Here is a 20,568-nt window from a genome sequence, read left to right as displayed (position 1 = left end):
CACACACACACACACACACACACACACACACACACACACACACACACGCACACGCCAGCACGCACACACACACACACACACACGTTCTCTTTCAGACACACCATCCCTCTCATGAATAATACAAAAACTCCTTTCACCAAACAGCTCAAATAGCTATTCATTCATCTGCATACCTGGAGCCTTGGAAATGATTGGCCCGCCATTACCACTGGAAAAAAAAAAAGACAGAAATGTTCCCCAAACAATTTGCTTCAAAATGAGACAGGAATGATTCTGTTCTTTTCAACGGCAGAGACAGGCCCCTATGCATAATGATGTTAGCGTAATGGGGTGACAGATAGACTGGGAGACCATGACATTAGCATGAGAAACGCACCAGTGAGCAGCCGCTCAACTGTGGTCTCAGAGGGCCCTCAGACATACACTCTGAACATCGTTTGTCTCACAGCTCTACGAGCCTGACAAATGAAGACACGCCATGTTTTATGCCAGGCAATATACCCTTCCACTTTAGCAAACACATGACTTAATGACAGAGGAAACCTGTCCCTGCATTACACAAACCCACTATCTTTTGTCTTATTAGTGATGAATAACCTCATTCAAGGTTGGATGGAGAGCAGGGACACAGTCCGCCTTTAGGAGACGTATACAATTCAAAGACACAGAGGTTAGCCAAATTAAATAATGAGGATATATAACCAATTAAGTATTATGTCTTTGGACAGAGCCTTTTCAACAGGTTACAAGCTGAGAGTGAACTGAAACCACAGCTTAACTCGGTAAAGATGTGACCTACAGTACGAGCTATTTCCAGGCCTAATAAAGTTAAGGCAGGCATGACAGTCAGGTAGAGAACACCGCTGCAGGACAAAAGGGACTATACTCTAAAATCTAATCTCAGAAACCAGAGCATGCTAACATTTTGTTCGCATTGGCCTTCTCCAGTGTAGCTATCTGTCAGGGTTTGTTAAGGCTAACAATATCTTTTATAAAACTGCATAAGTATCTCAAAGCTTGGGGAATGTAATCATATGTTTATAAGAAGGGATATGCCACGTATAACATGCTGTCACAATCTAGATGCTGCAGACATGAGCCACAGCCTGAAAATGGCAGAGCTTTGACAGCCTTGCCGTCCACAGCGCGGCACTGTGGAAGGGCGAATGCCTCCTGTAAACATTTATCTTCCTCGTGAGTGTGTGTTTGTGTGTGTGTGTGTGGTACGGCCTGGCGACAGGAGCTTCTCTGAGGCTTTATCTGCGGCATGACAAGACAACCTGTAATATACGAGCATCTGGAGCTCCTCTTCAAACACAGCCTTATCTCACGCCAAACATTCCCCGAGGCCAGAGCAGAGCAAGAGTGGCCCAGAACCAGACCAGACAAGACCTCACACCGTCTCACCGTATCCCACCCAACCCGTGAGCCAAGCGCACAAGCTGGGAACAGTCTATCAAAGTGCATGCGTGTGTGTTTACAGGGAGTGTTCAATGAGCGCAGCCTCGACAGCTGAGAACAACAGTGTGACATTACAGTGACGGAAATCATCTGCTCAGAGTTTTTCTTCCGTCCTGCTAATCGGGCTAGAGGTTAATGGTGTTGCACTCAACACAAATGGACACGATCCCTCTTCATCCACTGACTTAAACATAAATGTTGAGACTAGAACTAAACATCCATCACTCATGTTGCTGTTTGGGGGAATTTATTTTACATCAATCTTAAGATAAATAGTGAAGGCCATTACAGATCTCTGAGAGGGCAACTTGAATGAGCTGCATGCTATCACTTTCAAAGTGACTGACAAGACAATCTTTAAAACAACTTCATCAAGACCACTGGGTTGTTGAACAAGTGGGCAAAAACTCAAATCTTAATTCCTTAAACATTGCAGACATTAATTCAAGTATGGTGAGTTTCATTGCCCTGAACAATCTTTCTCTCAACAAAATCACTCTGTGGTGTCGAGAGAAAGCAGCTCAGTTAGGAAGCTGCATTCTTTTCTGCGTGTTGTGTGCTCTGCTCGGACCGCTGCCTTCAGCCAGCCTATGGGGGGGATGTAGACATGCCCCTCTCTGGGGCCTGTACATATGGCCTGTGCCTCACTTCAAAGAGAGGGCATAAGGGCAGTGTACTCCCCCCCCCCCCCCCCAACTCAGATCCATTCAGCTTACAGCTGATTCCTCTATGTGTGTGTGAATGTTTATGTGTGTCTCACTTTGACTCTCTCTAGGCCCCTCTAGCTTTCATTTCAGACCGCTTTCTATCCTCTTGTCTTTTTTTTTTCTTCTTCTTCTGGAAGAGGGATAAAGGAAGACATGGGAGTACAACCCATGGCTTGTGTGCGGGTGAGCACATTTGTGTGTTGTTCTTTGATGTCCGATAATGAAGGGCAATACTGTGCAAGCTCTAAACATGCTGTCACACAAGCCCGCATCGTGATTTACAACTGCATGCAAAGCGCACCGCATATTACTGTGAAACGGGAGCAAGAATCACAACAAAGGGCCGTATGTTGACCTCCACATACCTCGTGACCACTGATAAACATCAGTGCGAAAAAGACAAAAAGAAACGTAGGGAGGAAGAAAGAGAGGAAGTGCATTTGAAAGGGAGATTGAACACCGGAGAAGAGAAGCTGAGCTCAGTGGCTGCGGCACAGGGAGCTTTACAAATCCTTCCTTTTTGATCTCTTCATCCAGATGAAAGAACAGCGACAGGGAGGATTATGTGGGACAATTGCGCTTTCTCCCAAAACCCTGACTTGATCGGCTTTTATGAGAGCCCTAATCATTTTCAATTAAGCATATTTTCTGACATCCTGTAATAGCTACAGTGCTGGTCCTAAACTCTCCAGCTGCCCAGCTTCTCCCTTGCAGCCCCTCTTTTTTTCGGCTAAGCCTCTCATTCTCAGTCAGCACGCCTGTAGTGTATGCTGACAATCTGAATGGGCCTGAACTGCAACTTGTTGTTAAGGTGCCAAATAACCTATTTACCAGATGCTTGACAAGGATGGTATTTGGCGCTTTGATTGAATGTGCTTTTGTGTCAGTGAAGCATTGAATTAGTCTTGTTTGTTTGTGGAAGCCCCTGGGATCCTTCTCAGCATCAATGTTGGCTCCTTTTGGTATGATAATCAATATGTAATCCAACTAGTATAAGGCACACAAGGAATTATTGTTTACTGGCGGCCTTTTCACAAATCCACTGATTCGCAAAATGATTAATCCCGACATTCAGCCTGGTAAGAGTGCACGACAACATCTTCAAACACAGCCTCTCAAGACGTGAACTGTACTTGTAATGTCACAATGATTTCATCCGTGGTGACAGCTCAGTTGCCCTCTGTTCATTCACCAGGTGCTTAATTCCAGTCAAACTTTGGAGCGTGGTGTCTCTTGAGGGACTCAAGGTCTCAAGGACTTGACTGAGACAGACAGCACCATTAGCAGGCCCTGGACCAGCCCCAACCCTGACAACCACTCACAGCTGGCAATGGCAGGCAGAGGAATGGGGTTCCTTTTCTTCAGTTTAGCCACAGAGAAGTGAAACTAATGTCCATCACTCACTCACTCTGTACCCAGCAGGATGGCTGGCTTTTTTGAGGCCAAACAAGTAGGGACAGAGAGAGAGAGAGCAGATGGATGGAGAGACAGTCTGTTGTTGCTCATTGCTATATCGTTGCTATTTGTTTTCACAGTTTCTTTACGGCGTTAACAATGTTACTCTTGTAAAGCACTTTGTGACCTTGCTCTGTGAAAGGTGCTATATAAACTTGACCTACTTACTTACATGCCATTAAGTCAAATGTGTAATGAACCAGATTTGAGATTTTAACATGGCAGTTACAACTCTTAACTTTACTTTCAGAAACAAATGCTCTATACTGTTTTGCACCAACAGATAATACCACAATACGTGTGATGATGGACGTCAATCAAATTGCAAATTTGGAGTGCCACTGACACAACAAGAGAGCGCCGTTTTAAACAAATGTGTTGTTTTATGCATCTTTCGGTACTGTAGCTGTCTCACAACTACACACAATTTCATTTTTTTTTTTTTAAATTAAGCATTTTTATTAACACGTTTAATGACTTTTCAGTATATTCAATTTTGATAGTGAACTCACGACATACTGAGAATCTGCTTTAAATCAGGATGTAGTAAGCAACTGGGGCACAACTACCTATCAAACTGGATCGGTAGAAGGAAAAATGTTTTCCAATTATTTAATACTTTATTATTATCGACCACAAGAAACGATTTCTTTCCACCTGTGAGCAGCTTCTCGATGTTGTTGAGCATTGCATTATGGAACGAAAGTCAAGCAGATTTAGTACGCATACTGACGTTTTTTAATATACTGTATTTTGTCTCTTTCAGAGTGAACACACACCATATTCAAACCAGGGATTGAATTATTATGTGTAATTATCATCGGCAAAGAGTTCGAAACACAAGCCTAACAATCTTAAAAACACACATTGATCTAACATAGTTTTGAGTCATGTCTGTCTAGCAGTTGCTGTCTGTCATTATCAGCTTTGATAATGTCTAACAGTGCCTTCAATAGAGAACCCTACCAAGATGAGTTTGTTTCCCCAGCTCAATGCAGCTCATTGGCTGGGGCCTCTTCTTCTAATCACCATTCATTACAGCCTTGTGATCCCCAGCTTTCCTTTGTACACCGCACTTCATCGTCTTTATTCTCCGCTCTAATTGCATGTGAAAGATGCCCCCTTTGATTCTGCCTGCATGCCAAAGTGCTATCAGGGAGAGAGTGTCGAAAAGTGTCATGTGTGTCTGTCGGCTCGGAGGATGAGGAAGCCGTGTATTCACCTGCTGAGGACAAACCCGTTTCTCCCCAAGATATGACGTATCTATCACCGGCTCAGAGGATATCAGTGCTGTCTGTCAACATTATAGCAAAGGGTAGGTGGTAAGAGGATAGGAGAAGGGAGGGGTGAAAGAAAAAACATGGAGAAAGGTACTTTGAATTGCGCACTTATAGCAAAGCACTCAGTTGTGTTTGTGATATTTTCTGAGCAATGGGAACATGATGCACCAGCCTTGTCAAGTGTGGTTTGTTTTAGTTTTCTCTTTTTTATTTTTGTCTAAAATTAAAATAAAAAAACATTGACTTTTCTCCTGTACCATTTCTTTTTTTTTTTTTTCAAATGCCATCATTTTTTGCTGTTCAGTTGAGGTTGTGTAACCACCATGTAAGGCTTGTTCCCTGTCAGTGTTTAACCTTTTCAATATGAAGTCTCAAAGACCTTTGGTGACCACTGTACGGTTATAGAAAGGCTTATTGTCTGCAGGTTTTATATCCTGGTTCCTCTGCAAGAACTAGTTACATGCATGACCCCCTCAGAACAGGGAAATATACTGCACAAGAGGTACAATTAGATCATTTTGTGGCTCACCCTCTGAAGAAGTATCACTCTAACAAAGGTCTTATTTTGGTAACAAATTCACGGAAGGGCCCTCGAGTGGCCTGATATCTGTTCATTGTTAAGCTAGTGTTCCGGGATGGGGAGGCTGCAGCATGAGAGACACAGAAAGACCTTACTCTGACAGAATCTAATCAAGAGTTGTCCTAACATATTACAACTGACTTAAGCTCTATCTTTTCTCTCAGTTAAGTCTCACTCACTCAGAATCACAATAACCAGGGAGACAGAGACAAGGAGAGAAAAGCAGAGACAGTGAGAGAAGATTAGGAGATGGCGAGGAAAAAAACACACCTCTCTTTCTGACTGAAATGGAAGACTACTTCCGGCTCCAATTTCGGCATATGCCAGGGCGAGCTGCGGATAGATAAATGAGCTCTCCAGTACCAAGAGGAAACTGATTCTTTATCTGGCATGGCACTACTTACTGACATTAAGAATGATAATATCAGTCAGCAAGCTGTCAGCAACCCAAGTGCTCTGTGAGGAGAACAAAGGTGCCACTGTCTCTCCTTTGATACGTTTACAAGGAGATGTTGATGTACCTGCCATTCAGGTGCAAATAATGTCATCACCACACACCCAGATCAGGACCTGCTGCTCCACCTTAGTGATGAGTAAAACTGCCCTGGGTCCTTTTCCAAAGCTAGCGTTCATAGCCAGGAAAAAATAAACCTGACGGGTTAATGAGCAAGCAATCAACACTACGAGAAGAGCAGCAGAGTACCAACATGTCTGCACTCCTCGTCTCCCTGTGAAATATAGCTGTGGGTAACAGATTTTTTTTCTACCTTTAGTGGTGATGAGCAGGAGAAAACACATGGCAACAGCATCAGGGAAGCGTCTGTGTAATTACTTTTGGCCATCTTTCAAACCTTTTTCTCTCAGGAGAGAGATGTGTGACAACATATGACAAGAAAGCCAACAGGCTTTCCATACAGAATAGTGGAATCCATCATCACTGAGGCAGACACACCTGTCTGGCTTTGAGAACAATGCCACACTGCCTATTTATTAGGTGCCAGAAAAGTTTATGTTTGTTCGGTGACAGTGACAGCAACTTGATCCTTTTCATTTTTGGGAGGGGAATCTCAAGCTTTGGGGAAAGGAGGGAGGAGGGGAAAGTCTGACTCACATATTTTCTTCTCTCGGTGGTGCACAGTGAGTTCTCTTTCTTCCTGATAGCTGTCTGCTAAGGAGTCAGAAGACAAATAACAAAGACTGTCATTCTCCAGAAAGCTTTCACAAATTCTTCCCCCCCCCCCACCACAATAAGATACATATTATATCCTTTTAACACTTCAAGTCCAGTGCAATGTCAAGCTCCGATTTGCAAGATATGGAATCGCGTAGCATAGCAGGGAGTGATTTAATTATCCATGCTAGTTTGATATCTGTATCCAGCATGAACATACCTGATTAATAATAAGGAAACAGACTTCAAGACATGGCAGCCTCTGCCAGAGTCATTTCAAATTAAATTAGAGAGCACTGTCAATGAAATGTTGAGGTAACTCAAGACATTCTACCAGATAATATCTCCTGCAATGTAACTTCAAATCTAATCAGAAAACAATATTTACCTGATTAAACAAGTGTGTATGGTGACTGTATTTATATGTTGTTTTGAAACAAATATTTGATAGATAAACAAAAGCAGCATACTGATGACATTCTTTGACAATTTGACGTGTTTTTTTCATCAGGCAATTTTCATAGTGGGTTAGCATTAGTTTAATAACGTAAATTATTATCAAAATGTTAAAAGTCCAGACAATTCCATTGAGCCATGCAGTTCTATGGCTCTATAGGTCTATGGCTGCCCAGTGGGCTATCACTTCAGTCTGACTGTCAGCCAGCTGTGTTGACGATACAGCGCTGGCTGTCATCTTAACAGTTAATAATTAGGCTTCCTCCTGCCACAAAACAGGGTGCTACGGTGACAAAAGCCAATGGCAACCGAGGTGGCGGCTTGGCTGCCGCATTATAAATAGTCTCACCGGATGATTAATGAGAGGGGCCACCGAGCTAAAGCAGCAATCTCGCACACAGACAAAGGCTGCCTGCACAGCTGCCTGCACACAAAAAAATGTAACAAAACACAACAAGACAAGCCCTGTCCCTGGATAGGAACAAAAATTGAGGCAGAGTGGCAGGGAAGGTGGAAACATGCCAAGTAAATAAATTATTGAATTTTGACCGACAGCTTATGAAGACTTTATTTAACCTTCAAGCACTTTTGGGGGGGATCATCATTAACATTTTGACACTCTCAGTTGAATGGTTGGGTCAGGCAGGAGACACAGGCAAATGCTTCTGTGATGATCGTGGAGGAGACATGGGAGAAAAGTGGAAAAAGAGCATGACAGAGAACCTTAGGTAATTCAATAATTTAAAAAGCTGGAATTTTGTAAATCATGCAAAAATCGATATTGTTGGTTTAGAAGAGCTACGTATAGTAGTTGCCGAACAAAGGTTGACTAAGGAGGGTTTAAATGGCACTACAGGGACCTCTCAACAGAGTCCTCAGGTCCACACAGAAATTATGGGAAGGTTCTACTTGTTTCCAACGGCATCGTATAAAAGCTCAAACATATTATTTGTGGTAAAATTACTGTTCAGAATAAATGCATGTTGTATATTATTGTTTAGTGTTGTTTGCCATACTCAAATGGTTGGTATTGGCACTTCCCATCGAGTAAAACCATGTGTTTAATTTATGAAATTGTGTTTCCCTTTTACATTTCAGTTTTGACAGTGAGTCATATTTCCCTTCCTGTTTCCATCACCTACCTTTATGTTGCCCCACAGTTATAAGGGCTGAGCACTTCTACTGTAAATGTTGCCCTTTACCATTTTCAAATTATACTTATCAAAGCAGACAAATCAATCACAGGATGACAGCGAATGGATAACAATGACAATAGTAAAAAAAAACATCTGTTTTTCTCTTGAGGAAAAGTTCCACAAACAAACATGGATGCTCTATTCTGCTACCAGTCAACAATTATCTTGAATATTTGGATGTACCGTTGCTCCAAGCAGTTTCCATTTGATGGGCCTTATTCTTCCCCTCCACTTTGCTGTGCTCAGCTGGCAGGGCTCTCAGTCGTCACAACATCTCCTTTTAATGTCCCTGACAGGGGGTTATTTGCTCCCATATATGTTTTCTCTCCAATTACACCATGGCAGGCTCGAGGCTGCCAAGCCTCGCTGCTGAGATGCTGATGGTCACCTCTTTGACTAGTCCTTCCTGCCTCCTGCACTATATTTTTCATCTTTTTAGATTCTATTAGAGAGGAGGACTCTCTCATTTGTCTGTCCTTGGTCCAAAGTGTTGTTTAACACCTGACAAGCATCAGCACCACAATGTCAACTACTATTTGGTGAGAAAGGTAATATTGGACTTCTATTCTCAATTTTACCCTCAATGTGTGTGTCTGGTAAGAATATGATATGAACATTTTAAAATAACAGTACAAATATTCTCAAGAAAATAATTTGGCCAGTGTGTCATATTGAAAAAAATATATTTTGTGCACCAATAATTGCCCAAACAGATTTAATTAACCACACACACTTTATTAAATTAAAATTAATCTGTTTCAATCTGAATATTAAATACAAGGCACAATGCTAATCTCCACCAAAAAAACATTAATTAGAATAATTTGCTTGATTGTTTTCTGTCTGTAGAGCAATCAGGCTGATCAAAGACAAAGTAAAATGATGCCAAGGGATTGGTATCTCAAATATACAAGATGCAAACCCTCTGAATCAATAGAGCAATACAGACAGCATTTGTGAGTATAGCTTTAAGCTAAGTGGGATGGCAAATGCAAAGGCTGCCATTGATACCACAATGAAAAATGCATGATTTCAGAGAGAGCACTCTTTTATCTACAAGGCAAGATCAATAGTGGGACGGGGTTATGGAATCAAAGTTGTTTTGCTGATGCGGTAGTTAACTGACACTCTTAAAAACATCTGAACACAATTTGTGAGAACAAAGCGTGCTAAAAAGACATTTGGAGGAGAGTAAGGTGAAGTTCTGCAGGTTGAGAAACTTTCTTTTCACATTCAGGAAGGTAATATCAAACGCTGAGTGTACTGGGCAACGAAAGTCAGATTAATTTACCACTGACAAGCTCCATGCAGGATCAGTGATACGTTTCTTTGTTTCTTGGCTGGAACTACAGTAAAATTAAAATTAAAATCAAAATAGTTACAACCACAAAAACTAAATCAACAAGACACTGCATTTGATTTTTATCAGAAAGACGGTGTACTCTTGTTTTTTTCTTCTGAAACACTGACCCTTTAATCACACATTAAGACTATTGTAGTGCTGACAAAGAAATGATCTATTCAAAACAATATCAATAATATACAAAATGGCAATTGCAAGTCCTCACTCATGCCCCAACAGTATAGATGTTATACATAAAACACAAATGAACTCTGAGAATGTTAATTCAAAAGCAATCTCGCCTGTACTGTACTAAAAGAGAACCCTCTGGCCCACCCCCACACAACATCTGATCATTGATTTCAACATGACGCTGACAGAGCTAATTATTCTGTAACTCAAGCCTTGCCTCTGTCCTGTCCTTCGCCCTATGAGTGGACTGAGGAAGAGCCAGCAGCTTTCAGCAGAAGCTTGGGCCTGTCTGGCCTGAGAATGTGACAGGAGATAGACAGAGAAGAGAAAGAGAGAGGGTCACAGAATGGAGGAAAGGAGACACAAAGAGAGAGGGAAACATGAGAGAGAGGCAATGAAAGTGAGTGAGAATGACTGGCAGACAGAGGATTCGTCACAGTCAAAGAGTGAAGGCTCTGGCCACAGAGGGACCCGGTGAGTAAGCTAACAGATAGCGATCTGAGTTATCACTCTGCGCCACGGCTAACAGCTAGCAGCTACCCTGTCACCGCTGCCTAAACAAGCCCGGTGTTTTCATCTCCATATACACAACGTGGCACTCTTTCTTCTGATGGAGATAAGATGTATAAATTATGAGCAGCTGACAAAGTCTACTCCAGCGCCCCCGGCGTCTCATCAATCACTAGCCTGTGTGTCAGCAGGTAACTGACGTGGCCCCCGGAGGCACAGCCCCCTCTTCAGGTGTGTGAATGTTTTTGTGTGCAAAAAATTGTGTTTGCTACTGTGCAATTGGGCTTTTGTACATGTCTGAGTATTGTGTGTGTGTGTGTGTGTGTGTGTATATGCTATGTGTGAATGTTGTGTGAACAGCTGATTCAGTCTTAACTCCATGCTGTTAAAGAAAAAAAATACACACAACTTGCACACACCAGCCAGACAAAAAAACAACTCCTGAGTATATGTGTGTGTGTGTGTGTGTGTGTGTGTGTGTGTGTGTGTGAACTCAAGGTTTTGCTGTTATACCTTGAGGTTATCTGATGTGCTGATATATTCCAAAGAGAAACCTAAATGCTAGAAAGAAGGAGAAGCGTGAAGGACTAAAATAGGCAACAAAAAAGGAGTGAAACCCAGGAGCTGGCATGCTGGGTTGAGTTCTGGAAGCCTTACAAGGCCAGCGGTGGACCACCCAGTATGATTAGTGGTATTAACAATTTTCCATGAACTTCAGTTTCCCTTTCCGGCAAACGGAACATGGTCTGGGCCTTTGGTTGTGAGGGTGGCCATGACTGACATGCATGCAAATATACACTGCAATATGCTGCATTTTCAGTGTACTGAATTGTTGTTTAATTCACAGACATTATAAATGGCAACACTTGAGTGTTTAACACATCATAGCTAAAGTAAGCAACATAATTACACTCTGTGTGTCAGCAAAACAGCATAATTACAAGCTACAAGTTGTCAGTGTCGGATTTCACATTGTTCCCATTTACAGGCCAATCATAGTCATTTCACCACTCATGTTTACCAGAATTGAGGCCTAATTTCATTACAGTAATTACAAGCTGTATTGCTAAACAGTGCAGATTACATGGGCATTATACATTGTTAATGAAAATAAGTTGGCAAATAAAATAGAAAAGAGTTTGATGATATACTTTTACTGCGGGTCGTAATCTTTCGCCTCTAGCACCCAAAAGAGTCTGTTTTAGTTAACACGGAATTTACATTCAAGGGCAGTTTATATGTAGAAAAAGCACTTAGAAGTAACTGCATTCAATGAAACATTCACTCCTCTTAGACTGAATTGGTATACAACCTCGAACCACATCCCTGCAAAATTACACAATGTTTGTGTACACGGCCCAAAGCAGGTAGCGTTTGCTTGCGCACACAGTATCGATCCGCTGTCTTGAAGTGAAGTTCAAGAAGGAGAGAGCGAGGCAGAAATTCTGACTCCCCATGGGGACAGGAGAAACAGCTCATCCCAGCACCAAAGAGAAGGAGGGCTGTCATGTTCTGTGTGATGAGCTGAAAGACTAGAGGCGGCCTGGAGCAGCAGGGTATTCCTTCCCCCCATAAACAAACCTCCAAAAACAAACAGTTCCACTCCACAGAGAAGGAGACGGGACAGTGAGACAAGAGGGACGGACAGACAGGTGCCATGAAAGAATGACATCTGTGGCAGAGGGCACTAAGAGAGAAGCTGGAGGAGATGAGAGGATGAGCTGAAGACAACAGTGATTTATCTGAAAGGGGCATCAGACTTGTTGTCTCCCTCTTTCTGGCCTGCTGGTTTGGTTTGGATTCAAGACTAGGACTCCATATTTTGATCACCCTCATGAATTATGTACCATACACCATTAGCATTAGTTAGAGCCATCACAGTATCAATGATACTATTGTTTCGAGGGGGGTCAAGTCCAGAGACACATTATCTTTGAAAACCCTATTAGAGAGAAAGAAAGAAGATGTCTGGAATTCAGCTGACAAAAGCACTCAGTCGTCCTGAAATCTGATGAGTCTGACAGGATGTGAGCCCATCTGATCCATGCCGTCTCAACATTCCCCTACAGGGGCGGGGTGCGGGGGATGGGACGGAGAGTCTGCTTCTCGCCGGGCTTTTAGCACAGGTGTGATGAAAGTCAGGGCCGCCGCAGCCCAGCCCATCTCTCGGATTACCCCGAACACGTTTTTTGACGGACATTGCCAGTTGGCAGGCAAAAGGCTGGGAAGTGATGCCCGTTGTGCCCTACCCATCTGCCTGCTGCATGGAAACAACATATCAGGTGATCCCGGGGGATACCTATTATCATATCATATTAAATGTCTGGGCTATGGGTTACACTTTTAGGTCTTAACAAAAATAAAAGATAGTTCTTACAGAATGGGGCAAAATGGTCTACGTGCTACAAGATCAACACTGTCAGTCTGACTGCGGGAGACCTCTGGGAGCAGTTCATCGCCGCGAAGTGAAAGAGACCAGGGAAGACAGACAAACAGTAATAAAGAGAAATAGAGATCCATTGTGTGTCCAAATGGCTTTGCTCGCCTGCCACAACGAAAGTACTGTACTTCCTGCATTCACTTAATCAGACTCGATGAAATGACAAACCTTTGTGCCACGCTGCCTGGAGAAGTTATCCGTGACATAAAATATGTTTCTAATCATTACTTACAGTACATCTCACAGATTATTGTATTACAGACCTTTACAGTTTATTGGCTCTGATTCAATTTCTTGAGTGTGGTACATAGAAGTCAGACCTATTCTGGGAAGAGGCTTTACGGAATCTGTCAGCTTGCAATTGAACACCAACTGCAAATAGAAACAGAATGAAACTGTCAGAGGTTATAACAACTTTGATAACCAATGAAAGATGCAAATAATTTGACACTGAGAATTAAAAAAAAAAACGGGCTGACTGATAAAAAATGATGAGCTTAACAGTCTTTGTTTTAGCATGTACAGGATTTAGATGCTGTACTTTAATCACACGTTTCAGAAGATGGCAGCTTCACCTCACCTTCACTATAGCTCCCGTCACAACAACAAAACCCAACAAGGATTATGTGTTCTTTGCAGACTAGTGACACTGAAACATTGTGGCATTAAGGATCTTGACCCACTTCACTGTCCATCTGTGCCCTGTAGCTGCATGCCAATCCTTCACAGCCCTCTCCAACACATCCACGAATGACAGAAGAATGCTGTTTGAGTATCACTTGACCCCTCTGCCCCTGCAATGACCTCCAGTGCACCCTGGGCAGCCCTCACTCTTTCACATTTTTCCACTGCTAAACAAGAACGTCTCCCCCTCCTCCTCCTCCTCCTCCGCCTCAACTTAATTTCCTCTTTATCGCTGTCCAATTCTCCCATCGCCCTGTTCATCACCGTGCTTCTCTTATGCTTTTTTCTCCCTCTATTCAAAACTTGAGCAGAAAAAAAAAGAGAAAAACGCCTTTCCACCAGTAGAAAACACTGGGATGAGTGGCTATTCAGAGTGTGATTGTTGGGGAGAAAAAGGGCTGGTGTGTTTGTGAAATGCAGAGTGGGAGAGAGTGTGTGGATTTGGGAACGGATGCATATGAGAGGTGCATGGTGTAAGGGCACCCTTCAAACTTTTATACGAACAGAACAGCTTAAGAGTCTCTAAAGTCTTTCAAAAAGCTACGTGAGAGGCAACACAGCACAAAGAGTGAGACTGAATTCACATCAACAAGCCTGTTACGCAAACTTTTGACTGGTTGAAAATCTGGACCAGATGCATTAACGCCTGTATTTGTTTAGTGCTCATTAAAAACCAATGCCTACTCACTATCAACCATCCCTGAACAGTTTTAGGCTAAATGCGTGTGCTGCTGATATTACTGAAACTGTATGTCCCCTCTCTGTAACTCAAATGTGAAGCTCCTGACAGGCTAAGCCCTTAATGCACCAGATGTGACTGGTTAATCCTATGAAGAACCGTCCTTTTTGTCTCTCAGGTGGAAAGGTCGCACAGCAAGGCCCGTCTTCCTTCAACCTACAGTTTTACTCTAGTCTTAGCCTCCAACCTAAACATGCTCTAGCCCTCATTGTTGGCCTCTCTCACCCCATCCTCAGCCGTCTAGCCACCCGCATGCATAAACTACAAAGCTGGAGGTGTCAGGACTACCTGTCTCAACAGCACCCCCCTTGCTTGACCTGCGGATAGCCCTCAGGGATATTAATTATAGAGTAGTCTGACTTGTTGAGAGAGAGAGAGAGAGAGAGAGAGAGAGAGAGAGAGAGAGAGAGAGACAGTGCGAGAGGTTGAAAGATGGAGAGCAGGAAAAGATAAATGCAGAGATGTTGTTACAGAAGCTGTCACCTCCTAATCATGTCATCCCGCTGTACAGAGGTGACGCTGAGGCTTTACTCGATCAGGTTTCCCATTTATCATCAGGGCTGGTTAGTGGAGGAGGTGGTGGCGCTTTTGGAGGATGTGGGGGGTAGAATGGCAGCTCTCATTTTCCCACAGAGTTCAAATTGTTAACTGGTTATGTCCAAACCTGACCTGTTAGTCATCTGGCCTAATATATCATTGAGATTCTATAAAAAAAAGATTGTAAATATAATGTTCTGACCTGATTGTTGAGTTCCCTGTTGTCTAAAATCTTAAATATCCATTAGCTAGTCCTTTCACATGCCAGTGTTAAATATCGAGAAGTGTGTGTGTGCACTGGATCTGGCTGTTTACACAAAGTGAAGGCAAGATATTGCATAGCTAGTGATTCTGTTCAAGGACCACTTAAAAAGGAACACACAACATACAACCGTTGCATCTATCTCTGTGTGTTCAATACTCTGTTGTAGGCAAAAACATGGATCTATGATAATATGACATTTCTGTATGTGCTTTAAAGATATTGTGTGGACAGCGATGTCTACTCCGCAAGCCGTAGTAGACAAACTGCCACCATGTGATCAGAGCAATCTGTCCAAACAAATGGAAGCTTCTCTTGTGCATTACCGTGTTAGATTAGACGACTCTCGGTCATTTGATTCCCCACTGTCTCGACAGCTCCTGTTTCTAATGGACCGAGTGGGATTTCACAAAACGCAAAATAGGGAGAGGTCAACGTGTTTGAAGGTTAGCCCTGTCGCGGGAATCAAAATAAATAACGTTCAGGTGTGCTATTCTCTGTCAGGTGAGTGCCTTAATGATGCCAAGTTAACACATACTAAATAACAGTCTCCCTACACACTGACAGCCTCAGAAATAATTGACCAGCGTGCTCCAAACTGAGACGCAGTAGGCATAGAATTCAATCCTGCAGCTGACAGAACCCATTGAGCATGTCGCTAGATTTTTTGCATTATACACAAAGCAATGTCAGGTCAGGGATGCGGCCTCCTGCTAGTTATTTGCGATTGCATCTCTGAGGGTAAATTACCTGGCTCTCCATAACATGGTCTAGTTAACTAATTTCCTGACAGCACGCTGTCTCATAAAAAAAGTCTCAGATTTACAGCCTGTCAAAAAACATGATGGAATGTTTTTTCCCCCTCCTTTCTTTTCTGCAAATGCTTGGCAGCCTCTCAACTAAGAGCTCATATTCAATATCCTCTTTCGGTGTGCCGAGGACATCTCTAATTCCAGACAAAGATGTACTGCTGAAAATGAACAAAAAAGAAACATAACCTTATTATGTTTGAAGGCTACCAGCAGTGTGTCATTTCATCCACAAGTTCTCATGCAAAAAAAATTACTTATAGGGGGGGTTGTTAAGCGATGTAACATAGTTGTGAAGCCCTTAGTAAGGAAGCAGGTAAATCCATTATCCATCATCCTGCAGACCTCTGTACATTGACAAGTACACACACACACACACACACACACACACACAGTATATGGTGCCCTGTCATTTGGTTGTGTTACATGTGTAAATCATTCACTTTCTGTCAGAAAAAAGGCTTTGACGACAAAACCTCACCTCACCAACAGGGTCACAGGGAAACTGAATCCCACCGCAGACAAAGCCTAGTTTTACCTGCAAGAGCATGGCCTGCCACCGATAGCGACAAAGATAACAATGACCCAGTGATGGTATGAAGACTGCCTTCAAGCTATACCGTGTAGGGGGAACAATGCAGATTCGCAGAATACTCCTAATCCCTCCCTCCTCCCCACGGAGCTCAACTGTGTCTGTTTTAAAGTTCACAATGCAGTTCCAAGGTCTGCCTACCCTTTCTTTTCTCTCTGTCTCTTTTTGTATGTGTTCCCATTCAGCTGGACGGTGTGGCCTATCATCATCCCCACAATGACAGTAGGTGGAAACGCTAGCTTTCATTACACAAAGTATAAATAGTGTAATCTATCAGGCCTGCCAATCAGGATGATTGATTATGGGCTGTCAGGGAGGAGAGTGACACATTAGAAAAGTTTGGTTAACAATGCCTGTAGCTGGTGCGGGGCTGCTGCCACCCAGCCCAGTGATTAATGTGTTGTCAGCCTGTAATCCCACACCCACGCTTAATGAGGCAAGAATTTATCATCTCAGCAGAGTGGCAGATGTCAGGGGGAAAGGAATCCAAGTGGCTGGAAACAATATACTTTTTCTAGCCTGCGCCTGACATGTCTGACAAGCTCTAAAAACCACAAAGAAGGTCTGTGTAAGCACAAACTTCAGCGGAGGGACTTTCAGCTCTGCTGTCCTCTGATGCATTTCATGAAAGTCACTGCTGAAAGAAGACTCTCCATGAACATTGTAGTGAGGAGAAGACACAACTGGTATAATAGGTTGAAGGAAAAGTCCAATGCCACAATGTGTGTAAATATATAAGAGACTAATTAAGGAAAACCTTCACTTTGAACCCTATGGTGAATCATAAACAAAAGTGACACTTTTGTATAGTTCGTATCCTCATCTGGCACATATTTCAATCTCTAACATTCATTAACTTTCTCAATAGCATATCAACATCTGCATGTCATAAACAACAACAACTTTATTTGAATTATCTGATAAAAATCTGAACGTGAATTAAAGCAAAGCTGTCTCGAGAGGGTGCACATGACAATCAACTTCAAAGCTAACTATAAATGCGAGTGCTGAAATAGTGATTAATGTGCACTGTCAACATCATCTAAAAGAGACAGGCAAAGAAATAACTGATCTCTTTGAGGGATTTAAAAGTTTGTTACAGTTCTGTGGAAACACCCGTTGGGGTAGGGGGTGAGAAAGAAAGATGGATGTTTTTTTTTTAGAGCACAGAAAACACTAAGCCAGCTGTCTCTCATTAGGCTAGCAGCATCTTCCTGTCACCAAAGAGACCAACAGAGAGGATTAGCTCTGATTGGACTGATAGGCCAACGCACTGGGACGCTGCACTATGTAATAGCTAAAAACATCATTTGATAAGTGTAATTGAAGAGATGCCTTAGCGGCTATGCTATTGTTGCATGTACAGAGATTGTGGAGCTGTGCAACCCCTTGGCATGCAATGAAAGAAGGCTCGGTTTTATAGAGGAACAGAATGATTGGGAGATGTAGGGCTCTGTGTGCAGAGTTTGCTTGATGTATGTCTGAAGAAATGATGTGTTCAATGATACTGGAAGGTGGAAGTGTGTTATTTCCCTGTAGTTTTCTGTGTCTTAAAGGAACTTGGAAAACAGCAAAATCACTATAAAAACTCGGCCCTTCACAAAGGCTTGTAAATTCATCCAGTTGGAACAGTATGTGTAAAAAGCAAAAGCTTTGCAGCTTGCCAATCCCAGGCACTCAACATTATTGCACTAATAAAAACTTAACAAAGACTTATATTATACAGACAAAAAAAGAGAAAAGTTCCGTGAATGATCGCATGATTTGTCAAAGTTTATGAAAACTTTATATCAAAATGGGAGAGAGACATCTCATTATTGTTGGCCAGCCTTGGCCTGTTTTCTGACAGGCCTCAAACTCCACAGCTAAACACAAGAGACGTCGAGGCAACAAATGCTTCAGCACAGAGGCGTTCCTTCTCTGTACTGGATGCCAGCAGAAGGAGAGGAAAATCAGTTAATGCAACGCGGCCACTTCAGTGTCTCATAAAAGTCCTTTCAAAAACACATGTTTGTTTTTGTGTTCTTCGTTTTGCCAAAAAATGAGTAATAGATCTATCATTTTTGCCTGCGAGAGTGACGTGACACTCGGGTCATGCACCCCGTGTCTCCAGGCTTTGAATGAGGCAATAAATCAATCTTGGCGCTATTACTTACAGTTAATTGTGCTTTAAAGTTTTAGAGTGTGTTTATGATATGCAGGGCCTGGATGATTTATGTGGACCATTTGAGTCACTCCCTCTAATTGCTGTTGTTTTCCCGGCTTATAACCCCGGCGTGACCTCTCGGTTTAAGCTGCCAGAATGCTCAGAACCAGGCTTGTTGCACTGGTCCGAACACTGGACAGGCGTGTACTTCAGCAGTCAAAAAACAGTCACATAGAAACACACACATGGAAGCATAAAGCACTCACAGATACTGACAGGCAAACACAGATACCTGCGAGAATGAACACTTGGCTCCTCGGAGTAATCTGACACAAACACACAGTGTATTTTCTCTATCACACAAACTAAACACGTCCAAACAGTTATTAACAGCTGCTTTAACACTTTGGATATGTTGTCATTGAAAGACGGAGAACAGAGCCGCCGTGTCTGAAGTGATGCAATCACAGATAACAAGACGGTATGTAAGATGGGAGAAAGAACATCATTTGAAAGCAAGCAGATCACAATACGTAGTGGGTTTATTTGTCTGAACATAAAGCAGACATGCACTCAGTATGGTTACAGTTTCCCCACAACACCTACTGTAGCCACAGTGCTGTCCTTACTCGACCTGCTGTATACAGTACATATTGATTCAGGAATGTGTCATGAAAGAGAGGTGACAAAGAGTTTTGTATGTATAATAGCTGGTGCAAATACAGAATCTAGCAGAGAGCGAAAAGTGGTAATAAACCTGCTTCCACAGCAATCTGTTGGGTTATATTGCCTTCCCCTGTTGAGAACCATATTCTTTGAGTTTTCTCGGAGGACACATTTGTTCAGTAAAATGATTCAGCAAACCCACTGAAGGCACATTCACAAAGCGCTATATTGCATGCTGTTTGTTATGTTTGAGAGCTTCGGGGAACTCATAACTCTCAAGCAGAGATGAACGTGGCAACATACTTTACAGTGTACATTTGAGACTTGAAAAGGAAGCAAAACAACCAGCCTATAGCCAAATGCCTCCTCTTTTTCCAAAGTTGCTTTGCAAAAAAAGCCACAATCATGCATCACATAATGCACAATCATGAGTCTAAAACCACGCAGTCTATCTTAGATTTGGACCATTCCCTTCGGTGCAAACTTAAAATGAACTGCTGTCTTCTGCAGAGTAAAACAGGTTAGTGTCTGGGGGAGAAAAAACAGAACTGAAAAGATCCACTTGAGGACTTTCCTGGCTCTGTCACTGTCAATTCCCTTGAAGAACCGTTACCCTGTCTGCAGAGACTCATGGGACCCGGGAGCTGGCTCAAGCCACCCTGCAATGCAGTCTGCTTTACATTATACGCAGAAGGATGTGGGGGGAAAAACTTGTGTTCATGCTAGAAAATCAAGTCAAATCCTTCGTTCAGGCAAAATCTAAGTGACATCTGAGGAACATTTATACCCGCTGACGTAGCTACAAGCTGTGCTTCGTAAGGGGCACCATGGATTTACTTCATTCACTGTGAAACACTCTTAAACATGTGGCAAGAAGTAAATGTTATTCTACTCGTTAGATTTGCTACGCACCCTTTTTTTAGCAGCGCTTGGGATCTGAAAACAGAATGTGCTGTCATAGTGTTTTGATAGACATGGCCAGTTTAACCCAAGGGTTCGGCAGCATAGTGTGGGCTCCGTGGCAGAGCGGAGGGAGGTGGAGGAACCGGGCCAGAAAGTACCACATGTATTTTCCGAAAGCAGCCCAACACAGTCCAAATGGCTCTACGTGGTTTAACGCCATTTCATTCCATGACCTCCAAATCCTCAAAGAGAATTATCACATTATAGGATTCCAACACGCCCAATTTCCCAAAATACAGCTCAAGGCTTTTCCACTCTGACTCTGCTTGTTGTGGTTTTGGGAAAACACTTCAATTGTCCCAACGTTGTGTTTTTGTTTACTTCAGGTATTTATATATTTCTCTCTCTCTCTCTCTCTCTCTCTCTCTCTCTCTCTCTCT

The 20,568-nt window shown here is 42.7% G+C and overlaps 1 protein-coding gene across 3 annotated transcripts in view; it reads right to left on the bottom strand.

Moving 5' to 3' along the window:
• lrmda (leucine rich melanocyte differentiation associated) overlaps positions 1 to 20,568 on the bottom strand; it is a 189,443-nt gene that overhangs the window by 35,331 nt on the left and 133,544 nt on the right. Inside the window, exon 6 of one of the 3 annotated variants that reach the window (XM_031877238.1) lies at positions 6,595 to 6,651. The exons of 1 other annotated variant lie outside the window; for it this stretch is intronic. In XM_031877238.1, coding sequence (XP_031733098.1) covers positions 6,595 to 6,651 — 57 coding nt within the window. The remainder of the gene's footprint in view (positions 1 to 6,594; positions 6,652 to 20,568) is intronic. One more of the 3 variants, XM_031877245.1, reaches the window with a different exon arrangement.

The sequence above is a fragment of the Anarrhichthys ocellatus genome, unplaced genomic scaffold (assembly GCF_004355925.1).
Source record: "Anarrhichthys ocellatus isolate YVR2014 unplaced genomic scaffold, GSC_Weel_1.0 scaffold3, whole genome shotgun sequence".
Taxonomy (NCBI): domain Eukaryota; kingdom Metazoa; phylum Chordata; class Actinopteri; order Perciformes; family Anarhichadidae; genus Anarrhichthys; species Anarrhichthys ocellatus.
This window is presented reverse-complemented; position numbering and strand designations above follow the sequence as displayed.